At 44.3% G+C, this 13,681-nt stretch overlaps 1 protein-coding gene across 4 annotated transcripts in view; it reads left to right on the top strand.

Moving 5' to 3' along the window:
- URB1 (URB1 ribosome biogenesis homolog) overlaps positions 1-12,888 on the top strand; it is a 64,550-nt gene extending 51,662 nt beyond the window's left edge. For all 4 annotated transcript variants that reach the window (XM_068144495.1, XM_068144497.1, XM_068144496.1 and 1 more), the window contains 9 exons: positions 187-347; positions 706-817; positions 1,749-1,855; positions 2,369-2,512; positions 3,759-3,868; positions 5,038-5,214; positions 6,366-6,607; positions 10,315-10,914; positions 11,635-12,888. In XM_068144495.1, the coding sequence (XP_068000596.1) occupies positions 187-347; positions 706-817; positions 1,749-1,855; positions 2,369-2,512; positions 3,759-3,868; positions 5,038-5,214; positions 6,366-6,607; positions 10,315-10,914; positions 11,635-11,846 (1,865 nt within the window). In that variant the 3' untranslated portion in view covers positions 11,847-12,888. The remainder of the gene's footprint in view (positions 1-186; positions 348-705; positions 818-1,748; positions 1,856-2,368; positions 2,513-3,758; positions 3,869-5,037; positions 5,215-6,365; positions 6,608-10,314; positions 10,915-11,634) is intronic.
- The last annotated feature ends 793 nt before the right edge of the window (positions 12,889-13,681 follow it).

Raw genomic sequence — 13,681 nt, 5'->3', positions numbered from 1 at the left:
GCAGCCTGAGACTGTGTCCTCTTGTTCTGGTACTGGCTGCCTGGGAGAAGAGACTAACCTCTGCCTGTCTACAACTCCCCTTCAGGTCAACTAAACCATGGCACCAAGCACCCCATCCAGTCTCTTCAAGTTAATAAAATGCACAGGGTGGTTTTCATTCATTTTTTTCCCCCTTTTCCCACACAGAGTGTGTAGTGGCATGTCACAAGTTTGTTGAAGTTAATGCCCTGGGTCTAACGGTAGCTGCCCTCAGCAGCTATGATTCCAACATGAGAGCAGCTGCATACTTTGTCCTGGCTTCCTTTCGTTCTCATCTGGAAGGAGCTCGCTTTCGAGAGAAGAATCAGGTAAGCCTGAGCTCAGCTGAAAGTTACACATTTTAGGTGATGGAGACTGAAAGTCACTGCTCACTGCTTTACTCCTCCATCTACATGTGCATGGGGAGAGAGCTTAAAGAAGCTTTTTATCCTCTATTCTGTTGCTTTGTGTTTCCTCCTGTTACAATCAATGGGCAGAAAAAGGCGGGAAATGTGCTTTTATGGTTCTTAGGAATGTTATGTGTAGAAATGTAAGTCCTGATGGGATTGCTGTTTAATTCATAGCCTATGAAATGTCCTAAAAGCTTACTGATGTATTCACACTCTGGTGTTACATATGTCTGGGTTATGGTTCAAGCTTTTTCTTCCCTGGGCTTTTGTGCTGCAGTTGCTGTATCTCTTGGAATCTGTGCAAAATGGCATTGAGCTGCCAAACCTCAGATTTACCTTCTCTTTGAGCCTTTACATTGCTCGTGTGGCACAGCAGATTCTGAAGCCAGGTACTGTAATCTCCTGTGCATGTTGAACTCCTGGGGTGGTGAGTCACTGACTGATACTGGAAGATGAGATAGCTGTGACACTGGCAGGAACCATGAAGTATGGTCTCCTGTATTTCAAAGACAAACTTCTGGTGCTTGTGTAGACTGCCTGGGAATTGCCATTTTGATCTGTGTGCAAATCCAGGCTGATCCATCAGGAAGGAAGCCACTAACTCCTCATAATATTGGGGTTGAGGTGGGTGGAGGACTGGTTGAGTGTGTGGGTGCTGTTCAGCAGACCAAGAGTAGGTTGGCCTGAATGTCCTTTTATGTTAGCTACTGAATCAACCTAAGTTGCCATTGCAAAGGAGTATTGTAGCATCAGGGAGTAGTTTAGTTTGGAAGGGACCTTATGAGGTCTCTAGCTAAACCCTCTGTCTAAAGCAAGGTCAGCTGTGAGGGCAGACCACTTTGCACAGGGCTCCATCCTAGAAAGCCTCCAAGAATGGAGACTCTATAATCCCTCTGGGAAACTTGTTCCACTGCTCATGAGGGATGTCTTGTTGACACATCCGGTCTGTCGGGTACAAATCAGGATTGCCTAACGTGAAGTGTTGGGCTTGAAATGTGGAGAGATTTGCCTCTCACCGTCATGCAGATGTTTGTTTTGTCAATGAACTGATGATGATTTTGCTGAAACCAGAGCCACATTGAATAGTTTATCTTCTCACCTGTTTTGTGCGTACTCTGAATGAACTTTTGACTTTGGGGGAGAGGAAGGGTGGCCGGCAACATAATCAGCCATAGAGCAGAAGGCCTCCTTGCTGTAATTAATGTACTGGTCTGACAGCCAGCTGATACACTGGAAAACACAGGTTCCATGTATTTTTCTGCATGGTTGTGTGCTGTGAATGTTGTCCTCCTCCACAATAACCATTGTTTCTCTTTATAGAGGACCACATGTATATAAAAGTAAACAGGTTCCTTCTATCACACCAGTATTTGGACCTGAAGAAAGTACCAGGGTTTTTCCAGCTTTTCTACACTTATGAATTTGAGGTAATGTAAGAATCTCATCTAAAGTATCCACTATATCTTCAGAAAATGATAGAAAAAAAGGCATAGAAATGCAGTTAAATCTTTCCTTCCATAGGTAATTAATTTGATGCATCTGTGTTTTATATTGGAATAAGAAGTATTATTTCTGGGTTTCTTTGTTGTTTTCTTACTAGTAGCACCTAATGAAATAATGAGCTGTGCTGTGCATGCTCTGTAAGCACAACCAAAATGTTCTGCCCTACCTAGCTGACTTTCATGTCTTGAGTTTGGATTATTAGTGTTGAAATCAACTCGGGTGTTTTAGAAACAGCAACTTTTAACGTTCCATTATCGGTGCATATTTGTTCCTGATAGATGTTACTGATTACATTTGATAGGGATGAAAATTGAGAAATCCAGAAAAAAACTATTGAACAATGTGCTGGCACTCCCAGGGAGCCAGGCTTTTTGTGCTCTTATGTGCAGGCCTTGTTTTGAAATGTCTGATGGTGGTACTTTGCTTTTGGCTTCTAGTCCAGTACAGAACGCGAGTGGGTTCTCAGATTCCTTGGAGAAGGGCTGCGTGATAAATACTGCTACAATCTTTATAACTACCAGAAGATTTTCCAGATCATTCTTTCTTTTTTCAGCAGTCCTCTGTGTGATGAGAGCTCCCAGGTAAGAATGTTTGTTTGTTTGAAAATTCCCCAAGACCACAGAAAACCCAAACCCACAAATGCTTGCACACATAGAAATCAGAAAGGAGCAGTTGATTCCTCCTTTGTGCTCTGTGGTAGTTTTAGGCTATGCCTTTAAAATTTGGTTACAGATTTTGCACAGAAAACTAGAAAAATGGAAATCAATCACCACTGGGTATAAAAAGGAAAACCAAAGATAATTCTAAACTATTCCACTGGAGAGATATCTGCCACAAGTCTGCTTGTACAAAAACATTCTGGGGGCTTCTCTTCTCTGCTCATTTTGCTCAGGAGAGATTAATCTGCTTCTGCTGACCTTGGCTGCATTATTCTGGTTAAGCCTAACCACTGCTTTCTCTCTGCTCCTTTCTCCCTTTTGGACAGGGGGTGGTAGAGCAGAGGGACAGCTCTCCTGGTCTTTGACCATGGTTGGGGTTTATGTTGTTTGTTTGTTGTAAATATCTGTAAATACTGTATATTTTGTACACATTCATTACATTTCCTTGTAGATTGTAGTTTTACTTGTAAGTACAGCTTCCATTTCCTTTCAGCTGAGTTAGCCTGGCAAAGTTAATGTTGGGGGGGTGGAAATTCAACCCACCACATCCTCCTGTTCCCTGTTGAATTTGTGTATGTGTGGAGTTGGTAATAATTGTTTATGTCTAACCCAGAGTCCTCTGAAATTGGAACAGGTCCCTACCATCATGGAACCTCACTCAGTTTCATCAACTGGTGGTCTGGCTCTGGTCATACTTCTGCTGCTTTGTGGAGCATAGTGTGTTGCTCATATAGTCACATGGGCCTTTGCTTTTTCAGGCCTCCTTATTCCCTAACAGCATGTTACCCATACAGTGTTTTAGCAGGAAGACAACTCACATGCTAGAAGCTCTCATGTTCATTAGCATCCACACTGAGAATTTCAGTCTGTTGAAAGTATCTCAATTAGGTATCAAAATCTTGGACAGAAAGAGAAGATTGTCTTGCTGCTTTAAGATTTCTGTTCAGGAGCAGCATCTGTTGTGTATGAAGCCTTGAAAAGAGAATGTCTTTTCTTCCTCGTGGTTGCTAAGAGCACGTGGCATTTGGCAATACATTCTAACTTCCAAGTTGATCAGATCCCAGATCCCAGTCAGATGGTTTCAGATGCCCTTCTGAAAGATTGATAGTAGTTAGATCCTGACTATGTTCTAATTTTGTAAGAAGGCAAATTATGTTTTCTGTTTCAGAGTCATATTCTGGATATATTGCAAAATGCTGCCCATGTCACCAGTGCTGCCTATGAGCTGATACGAGATCAGAGCCTCCTAACCTGGATAGTGCATACCTTAGAAAAGAGGTAATTAGGGAAATGCTAGTCAAATGGGAATGATTGTACTGTCCAAAGTAGAATAATTATGCAACTGACTATGAAAACAAGGGTGACAGGTACAGAGATGGCCTGTCAGAGATTGTGACATTTGGCTCATAGGGCTATACTGGCAGGGCTTGTCAAACTCTTGAGTGTTGCCTTGCATTTCTACAAACAAAATCCAGATGCTTTCAGGTTGTTAGTAGGAGGGGTGAAGATACTTCCTTACAAAACTTAGAAAACTAAATGGCACCTTATCATAGCATGTGGGATGCTTTCATTTCAAAACCCCACAATTCATATTGTGTCCTGGGACCTCCTACACAGTAATTGGCACAATTCAGGGTTGTCTACAGTGTAAGTTTCCTGAACAAGTTCTGGTTACTGCTCACCTGTTGTGTATCTCTCTGGTACAATTTGGTACACTTGGAAGTGAAAAGGCCTGGATTTGGCCTCTGGTACCCAATAATTGTTTCATGATTGTACTTTTGAGCAATATACTTTGTGCAGGCTCTGTGCAAGAGTGGGATTGCTTCCTATGCTCCCGCTCTGTCCTTAGACTAACAAATAACACACAGCTCCTGATACTGTGCTGTTTGCATTGCTGTTACTACTTAAAGCTGTAGGAATGTAAGGAACCTGCCTGCCTTGAGCAGTGTAGCTGCTCTGAAGAAATGGTGGCAGTAGGGGCAATGTAATACAATATTAGTGGGTTTGTCCGTGGCTCAGTTGGTAGCGCATAAGACCCTCATGAGTTCAAGCCTGCAGTGGGCAGTAGTGTCCTCCCTACTCTAGTCATGAGGTCTGTGGTGACAGGTTGGACTCGATGATCTTTGAGGTCTCTTCCAACCTTAGTGATACTGAATACTAATATTTGGCAGAGCTATGTAATGAAAGATGCAAGTCTCATATGGGGGCCATGATGTATCACTGTATCCCTAGCTGCAGCATGGCAAGAGGAGGGTAGTAACCAGGGCCTCTCTGTGGGTAGGGCTTCAAAGGGGTGCATTCTCAGGGGGGCCCTGGCTGAGAGGCACCTCTTGTAATTCACAACTCCAAAAGCTCCCTATAGTATTGTCTCCTCTAAGTGATGGATGGTCCCTAATTAGAATCTGCTTTCCAAATAGGTGTTTGCCTTTTTGTTTCCTGTTTTTCAGGTTTCTGGAAAACAAGCTGTTAAATAAAATAGTTTCCTTACTACATACTCTCTGGCTAACAAATTCAGGAAGCAAGAAGAAAAGCAAGAATCAGCCCAAGGAGAACAGGAAGTTTCTTCCAGTTCAGATTGTGAATGAATTTCTCTATGTTTTGATCACATTAATCAAATATATTCGGTGAGTCCTTTTATTTTCTTTCTAATCAATTTGCATTTCATTCTCTGTCCAATTTGTAATTTACTAAGCCCAGAAGAATCTCTGGTAGTTTTAATGCTTCTTTCCCCTTTCATTTTGAAAGCTGAGTAGTGAATTTGGATGAGAGTAGTGAATTTGGATGAGACCTCTCTGACGTGAGGGTTTAGCTGCTTAAATACACGAGGAACAAAATAGCAGCTGGTGCACAGTTACTTTCAAGTTGCATATCCTTAGTTACCTGCCATTTTTAAGCAGCCATGTTTTACCTTTCTTCTGCTGGATGAGAGTCTGCAGTTAGCAATGCAGTTTCCTTCAAGGATCTTCATACTCTGAAGGTTTAGACTTTCTGTGTCTGTACCGTGCAAGCAAATGATGCAAGGAGAAACCATGCAAAGCTCTACACAACAGTGTTAATAACTTGGTCACAGCCTGGAGAAGCTATGTTTATTTCCTCCAAATGTTGAAAAGTCACACAAAATAAAGAAGCCAAGGCAAAGCTCCAGACCTCTGACCTCACCCTCGTGTGCCACTGCCTTTGATGTTTACAGGCAGGAGGGCAAAGACTATGTTTCATGGTCTGTTGTGCCAAACACTAATGGCGTGAAAAAGCAATGGTTCAGTGGGAATGAAGGTAACTATTACTGGCTTACTGAAGAAACAAAGTATATGTCTAGTGCATAAATATCTGAGGGGTGGGTGTCAAGTGGAGGGGGCCAATTTCTTTTTGGTGGTGTGCAGCAACAAGACAAAGAACACCAGGTACAAAGTTGAAAATAGAAGGGTTCACCTCAACATGAGGAGAAACTTCTTTACAATGGGGGTGATGGAGCACTGGAACAGGCCGCCCAGAGAGGTTGTGGAGTCTCCTTCTCTGGAGACTTTCAAAACCCACCTGGATGCATTCCTGTGCAGCCTGCCCTAGGGGATCCTGCTCTGGCAGGGGGGTTGGACTTGATGATCTCTGGAGGTCACTTCCACCCCCTAACATTCTGTGATTCTACGATTCTATGAACTGCAGGAGAAAACTGTAGGAATAGAGACTGTGAAGAGAAGACACCTGTACCTATTTTGTTTTATTAATTAACATGCTTCAAATACCTAGCACTTTAGTCTTTTTGGTTTTTTTCTTATAGGACTAATTTGGGTGCAGCCACACTGACTCAGTTTTTCAGTACCTTCAGTTCTGTGCTGGAATATCGTGCTACAGTTATGGAGGCCTTCAAAGAGATGGGTCGTTTCACTGTGAACAACAGCCTTCTCTCCAACACAGAGATCCTGCTGCTGCTGCATAAGTGGAGCATCATCGAAAAAGACCTGCAACTGCAGGAGGATCTGCAGGATCTTGCTCAGAAATACCAAATCAAAGATTTGCTTAGTAAGTACTAACATATAACAGAAAAGTAATATTGCTGAAGTTAATATTGTTGAGGTTGTTACAGGCTAACCGCTGAAGTGAGGCAAAGGTCATAGGAAATAGTATTAGCAAATTTTGTTGGGCAGTCTGATGTAGCTTGGGAGAGGAGGAACAGTAATGGAAAGCCATTTTTTCAAGTCTTCATTGTAGTGATCACAGTACAGTATCACAGTACAGTAGAGGTTGGAAGGGACCTCTGGAGATCATCCAGTCCAACCCCCTGCCAAAAGCAGGATCACTTAGGGTAGTCTGCACAAGAATGCATCCAGGTGGGTTTGGAAAATTTCCTGAGAAGGAGACTTCACAATCTCTCTGGGCAGCCTGTTCCAGGGCTCCCTCATTGTAAGGAAGTTTCTCCTCATGTTGAGGTGAAATCTTCTGTGTTCAAGCTTGAACCTTCTGTTCCACATCTTGTTACTGCACACTACCAAAAAGAGCTTGGCCCCCTCCACTTGACACCCACCCCTCAGATATTGATAGACACTGATTGGTCTTCTCCCCTCAAGACCAAACATCCCCAGGGCTCTCAGTCTCCCCTTCATAGGGGAGATGCTCAAGGCCCCTAATCATCCTTGTGGCTCTCCATTGGACTCTCTCCAGCAGGTCTGTCTCTCTTGAGCTGGGGAGCCCAAAACTGGACACAGTATTCCAGGTGTGGTCTCAGCAGGGTAGAGTAGAGGGGGAGGAGAACCTCCCTAGACCTGCTGACCACACTTTTCCTGATGCATCCCAAGATACCATTGGCTCTCTTGGCCACAAGGGCACATTGCTGTCCCTTGCAGAACTTGCTATCCACCAGCACCCCAAGGTCTTTCTCCGTGGAGCTGCTCTCCAGAAGGACAGCCCCTAACCTGTACTGGTGTCTGCTGTTATTCCTCCCTAGGTGTAGGACCCTGCACTTGTCCTTATTGAGCTTCATGAGGTTTCCCTGATTTCTGATTTTAACACAATTCTGGAAGCTTTGGTGGAATAGAGTTTATAAAAGGGAAGGAGCTCTAAAGTGCAACTTGCTTGCACATCTAGTCAGATTTTGAAAAACTTTCTTCACTGAAATGTTTAAAGAACTGTGGCCGGTTGACGTTGCCCCCTTAAGAAAGGGAACATGGTGGACGGAAGTTGGTAAACGGAAGGAATAGTCTAAACTAATTTCATTGGACGAGTGGGAGGAAGCACCTTCTGAAGTGGGAGTGAAGTGGACATTTCCAGCACTTCTCAGTCAGTCTTGCTTCCGCCTTTCTACGGTGCGGCTGCTCTCTGTCCCTGTGCTGGGCTTTCTGCCAAGGCTCCGGCCTTGAGAAAAAAACTGATAAGGCCTGTATTAACTCCTTTCCAATTAACACAAAACTGCTTTTAACTTCTTTCTTTCACTCTCTCTCTCTTCTAACCTAATCTGGGGAAAGGGGGGAAAGAGGGGAAAGAGGAGGTGGGGAACCCCCCTCTCTGCCGAGAGGGGTTCACTCTCATTTCTGTGTTACTCTGTTGTATATCTTTGTATATATTGTAGATATTGTAAATTTGTAAATATCTCCCTGCAAACCCTACATCGCTTTGTAAATATAGCTCCACTGCTTTGCTAATTCAGCTTGCGAGTTTTTTTTCTTTTCCCTTCAATTTTTTTTTTCCCTTTTACTTTACAAGGGGGAAGGGAGGAGGCTTCTTGGCCTTGCCCTTCCACCCACCACAAGAACAGTGGTTGGAGGCTTTCTCCACTCAAAGATTCAAACCATTCTGAGTGTGGATTGGGGAACTGGAAGTGAGATGGGAGTGAAAATCAGCAGTAAAGCAAGTGAAAAATGAAATGGCTGGGTTTGATTATTGTCATCAGAGTTGGAAGGAAGCAAAATACATTTGGACTTGCATGACCTCTCTCTTTTTATCTCTGTGAATAAAATGTAGAAGGAGCTTTGTAGTGGGAGGTGTTAAACACCCCTGGTTTCCTGCCAATACAGCAGCTGGGCTTGGTGCATATTAAAACTTTTATAGGTTTCTGTAAAGGTTTTGTATCAGTTTAATTATTGAAGGATTTAAAGGATACTATAAAAGCTTTAAGTTTTCTGAAGTTTTCTCCACACCCTTTTTAGTCTTAGAGATTTATTGTAGTGACAACTGTAACTTACTGTATATATGGTTTTAAACTATCTATTGGCCCAAGGCTCAGGAGCTATAAAGCAGTTACAAAAAGGAATCTTTCTCTTGCATTTTGTTTCTGAGGTTGCATTCCAAGAGTCAGCCCCATCCCTCACAGTCCCCAGAGAGAGAGGCTGAATTGCATTTAGTTCATTTAAGCTGCAAAGTGCAACATAATTGCAATTTGTGATTATTTTCTCAGCAGCTCCTCCAAAGCAGACTGCTGTAAAATGCTGTGTGGTATAGTGGTGGCAAAGGGCTGTTGGTCTTTGGGAGCTTTGCTGCTCCCCTTGTCACAGGCAGCATCTAAGAGAGGGCAGCTCTGCCTCACACAGTTCAGCTGCCAGTCTCTTCCCTTTGGGGTGTGGAAAATTCACATTTGGCCAGCCAGACACATTATCACCAAGCTTGGAAGCGACCTCAAAGATCATAGAGTCCAACCTGTCACCACAGACCTCATGATTACTAAACCATGGCACCAAGTGCCATGTCCAGTCCCCTCTTGAACACCTCCAGGGATGGTGATTCCACCACCTCCCTGGGCAGCACATTGCAATGACCAATGACTCCCTCCATGAAGAACTTTCTCCTCATCTCAAGCCTAAACTTCCCCTGGTGCAGCTTGAGACTGTGTCCTCTTGTTCTGGTGCTGGTTGCTAGAGAGAAGAGACCAACCCCTTCCTGGCTACAACCACCCTTCATGTAGTTGTAGAGAGCAATGAGGTCACCCCTGAGCCTCCCCTTCTCCAGGCTAAACAATCCCAGCTCCCTCAGCCTCTCTTCATAGGGCTGTGCTCAAGGCCTCTCCCCAGCCTTGTTGCCCTTCTCTGGACACCTTCAAGTGTCTCAATGTCCTTCTTAAACTGAGGGGCTTAGAACTGGACACAGGACTCAAGGTGTGGCCTAACCAATAGAGAGTACAGGGGCACAATGACCTCCCTGCTCCTGCTGGCCACACTATTCCTGATGCAGGCCAGGATGCCATTGGCCTTCTTGGCCACCTGGGCACACTGCTGGCTCATGTTTAGGCAGCTGTCAGCATGGATACAGCTGTGCCAGAGAGATGCAGGCCTCACTGCATCAGCCTGTGCCCTTCCGAAGCGGCGTAGCTGTGCTGCTGTCTCCTTCCACAAGCAGGCCTGTGCTGCTCTTTTGTTGGCCCACAGGATGGGAGCTTGAATATTTCTCATGTGGTGGTGTGCAAATAATGTAGGCTTACTGGAAACACTGCATTTTGTGGACCTCTGAAAACTGCCTTGGCTTCGCTGGGCTGTGGGCCAGGGCCCGAGTGGCTTTGTTGCTCACCTCAAGGTTAGGAGATCCAGTTCAGGAGAACGTTTCTGTCTGTGAGTCACGGAGAGCAGCCTGTAGCAAATTTGCTCTGAATTGCATAGGCTCAATTAGCTTGCTAAATGAGGCCAGAACTTACCCTTTCAAGCAGCTGAAACAACACCAGATGCCGCCTTTCTTGCATAATTTTGTACCCAGAAAACCCTTTGGACTATCTGATGTTTGTTTTGGTGGTGTTTTTCTTCTTGCAGAAAACATTAAAGAAAAGAAGAAATCTCAAGTGTTCTTTCGTGCATACCATCATCGGAAAAAGAAGGAGGCAGAAAGCGAAGACAACATTGCTGCAGAGCTCGAAGTCTCTGAGCTGGAGAAATGCAGAGATCACCTGACTTCCATATTTACCTACTGGGAGCCTGTTTTCCCAGTGCTGCCTACCAAACATGAAGGGGAGCCCCTCCAGTCTGCTGACGTTGCAGGTGAAACAGTCAGTCTTACCTGTGCATCCACACACATGGTAACCAAATGGCTAATAAGGTCCATGGTTGAGCACAGCCTCAATGTGCAGAATGTTTCATTAACTCTGCGGTGGCTGCAGAACTGCATCTTGCCACATGCAGTGGCAGTGCAGGAGGTACTCAGGGATGTGATACTGAGAAACAACATCTTCAAGTTTTACACCCAGATCTGTGAGGCCAGCGGTGGGATGGCTGGACTCATCCAAGACCTCTGTTTGTTCAGTTCAATTATGCTTCAACTAATGGATGCTCAGGGTCTGACCAGCAACAATTTTCATGGACTTGTGAAAACATTGTGTCTGTCAGCAATGACAGAAGAGGATGCAAACAAGAAAGGTAACTCATTTTTTCACTCACATTACAAGGTGTTAATGGTAGAAAGCAGGTAGTTCTGTGCTTGTGGCTTTTAATTCATCAAAACACTCTGAAGTTTGCCCATGTCTGTTGGTGCTCATAACTTCCCAAAGTAAAAGCTGTGCCTTTAGTGTGATGGGCACAGGGGTTGGTAGCACAGAATAGGGTCACATTGTAGGAGTTTCTGATAGTATGACGGTCATATTGCCTCAGAGAAACTTTCCTTTCTAGGGTAAAAAGGGAGTTCAGGGAGGAATAACTCCAAGGAGAAAAATAGTCTGCAAGGAGGCATTCAAGAGGAGATTGGACATGGCACTTGTCATGAGGTCTGTGTTGATAGGTTGGACTCGATGATCCTCGAGGTCTCTTCCAACCTTAGTTATACTGTGATACTGTGAATGAGTCCACGTGGGTATGGGCTCTGATCCATATGCTGTTCAGTGTTATCATTTGAAAGCGAGAGCCACAGGTCAGATTTAAAGTGGTCAGAAGGCTGAGCTAACAAGAAACCATTTTCTTTCTTTAGTGTGAGGAGAACCATTGGGTTTACATGGGCCACAACCCCACAGATTTTCCATCTAGGGAAACAGTTAGGAAGCTGTTTTAAAAGATAGATCTGGAAGTAAAGTGGTTTGATTTTGTATTACTATGTGGAAATAGAAGAATCTCTCTTCTGATTGTTCTCTAATTCTTCTTCCACAGCTGCTTGTGTGTTCCTGACTTCTGTTTACATTGGGGACATATGGCTTGGAGCACAGGAGCCAGATATGTTAATAACCCATGTCAAATTGATCTGCAGCAGTACAGATAATAATTTGAATGATGATGATGATGACTTGGAAACTCATCAAGAAAGAGAAGAAATGATTCTGCCTCTCTGCAAACCCCTTTACTTGGCTACATTGGGGCATTAATTCAATGAACTGACACTTAATCTTTAATGTTTTGTGCTCTGCCACCGTCGCTTTGAGCTATGGAACCCTCCTGAACTGTTCTCCGCACAAATTTAACTTGTTTTGTTGCAAGGATCGATGTCTTATTACTGAGTGCAAACTCACAGGGGGGAAATTGTATTCATCATCTCTCAGTGGAACATTAAAGCTATCATTTCCCTTTTCTCAAACAGTGTGGGACACGGTATTATTTATATCATTTTTATTACAGGGGTTTTTAACTTCAGGAAGAACCAAAAGGACTGATTTAGTGCATTGCCGCTGGACTGTAGTCACTGTGTAGTTAAAATCCATCCTCTCCCCAATATAAGATGGGGAATCAAGGCTGGGACTTCACCACAATGTGGCATCAGTGCAAAAAAACAAGTAGCCAGAGGTTTAGCCACCCTGATTTATACTATTTCTTGAAGGACTGAGTCTCTTTCATGATACATGATGCCAAAGCCAGTATGAATAGAAGACCAAAGACTGGAAACATGATGGTCTGGGATTCTGCTTGTTGTAAAGTTGAAAGGCTTTTGAAGGCATTTATATTGGAGCTGGTCTGGTTGTCTTCTCATTCCTGTTTGATTTGGGGGTGTTTTTTTCATTATAAAAAGCCCTGACCATTGCTGCTCCTGGGACTCACAACAAAGGCCCATCTTGCTTCCGCTCTGAAAAGATGAGAGATGGGACTAAAACCCAAATGACATGCTGCTGGTTGATAATACATGGGTTTTATTGGGAATTCTCTGTGAAATCTGGTAAATATTTCTTGAATGTAGCCTCCAGGGCAGTTTGATGCACCGTGCCAAATATGCAAACAGGCAGAGCCTGAATTGGAGCCTTTTGAAATGTAAACCAGGATTTATTAAACTGATTGAATCATGAATATGTGCTGTGCCTAGGTACTTTGTACAAATGCTGCACAGGGAGGAAACCAGCACTGCACACTCCTTCTGATGTTTATTTAATTTGTTTGTGTTTGTTTTGTAAATAAAACATGAGATGCAAATAAGGAGGATTGCTTCTGCAGAGAAATAGTCTTGTCTTAAAGAAGCCATAATGCCTGTATCAAGACTTCCATAGAATAGAATAGACCAGGTTGGAAGAGACCTTCAAGATCATCGTGTCCAGCCCATCAACCAATCCAGCCCACCTAAACAACTAACCCATGGCACCAAGCACCCCATCAAGTCTCCTCCTGAACACCTCCAATGATGGTGATCCCACCACCTCCCTGGGCAGCCCATTCCAAAGGGCAATCACTCTCTCTGTATAGAACTTCTTCCTAACATCCAGCCTGAACCTCCACTGGCGCAGCCTGAGACTGTGTCCTCTTGTTCTGGTACTGGCTGCCTGGGAGAAGACACCAACATCCGCCTGTCTACAACCTCCCTTCAGGTAGTTGTAGAGAGCAATAGGGTCACCCCTGAGTCTCCTCTTCTCCAGGCTAAGCAACCCCAGCTCCCTCAGCCTCTCCTCATAGGGCTTGTGTTCCAAACCCCTCACCAACTTTGTTGCCCCTCTCTGGACATGCTCCAGCAAGTCAACCTCCTTCCTAAACTGAGGGGCCCAGAACTGGACACAGGACTCGAGGTGTGGCCTAACCAGTGCAGTGTGCAGGGACAGAATGACCTCCCTGCTCCTGCTGGCCACACTGTTCCTGATCCAGGCCAGGATGCCATTGGCCCTCTTGGCTGCCTGGGCACACTGAAGGCTCATGTTCAGCCTACCATCGACCAGTAACAAATATCTCTTGAAAAAGCTGCAAATCCATTGAACCCTGAATTTTGTGTGATGTAAATATGAAGCTC

This window comes from Melanerpes formicivorus, unplaced genomic scaffold (genome assembly GCF_026170545.1).
Source record: "Melanerpes formicivorus ecotype bairdi unplaced genomic scaffold, bMelFor1.0.p_v2 SCAF_11, whole genome shotgun sequence".
Lineage (NCBI taxonomy): Eukaryota > Metazoa > Chordata > Aves > Piciformes > Picidae > Melanerpes > Melanerpes formicivorus.
Note: the sequence above shows the minus strand (reverse complement) of the source record. Positions and strands in the feature narration are given on the sequence as shown.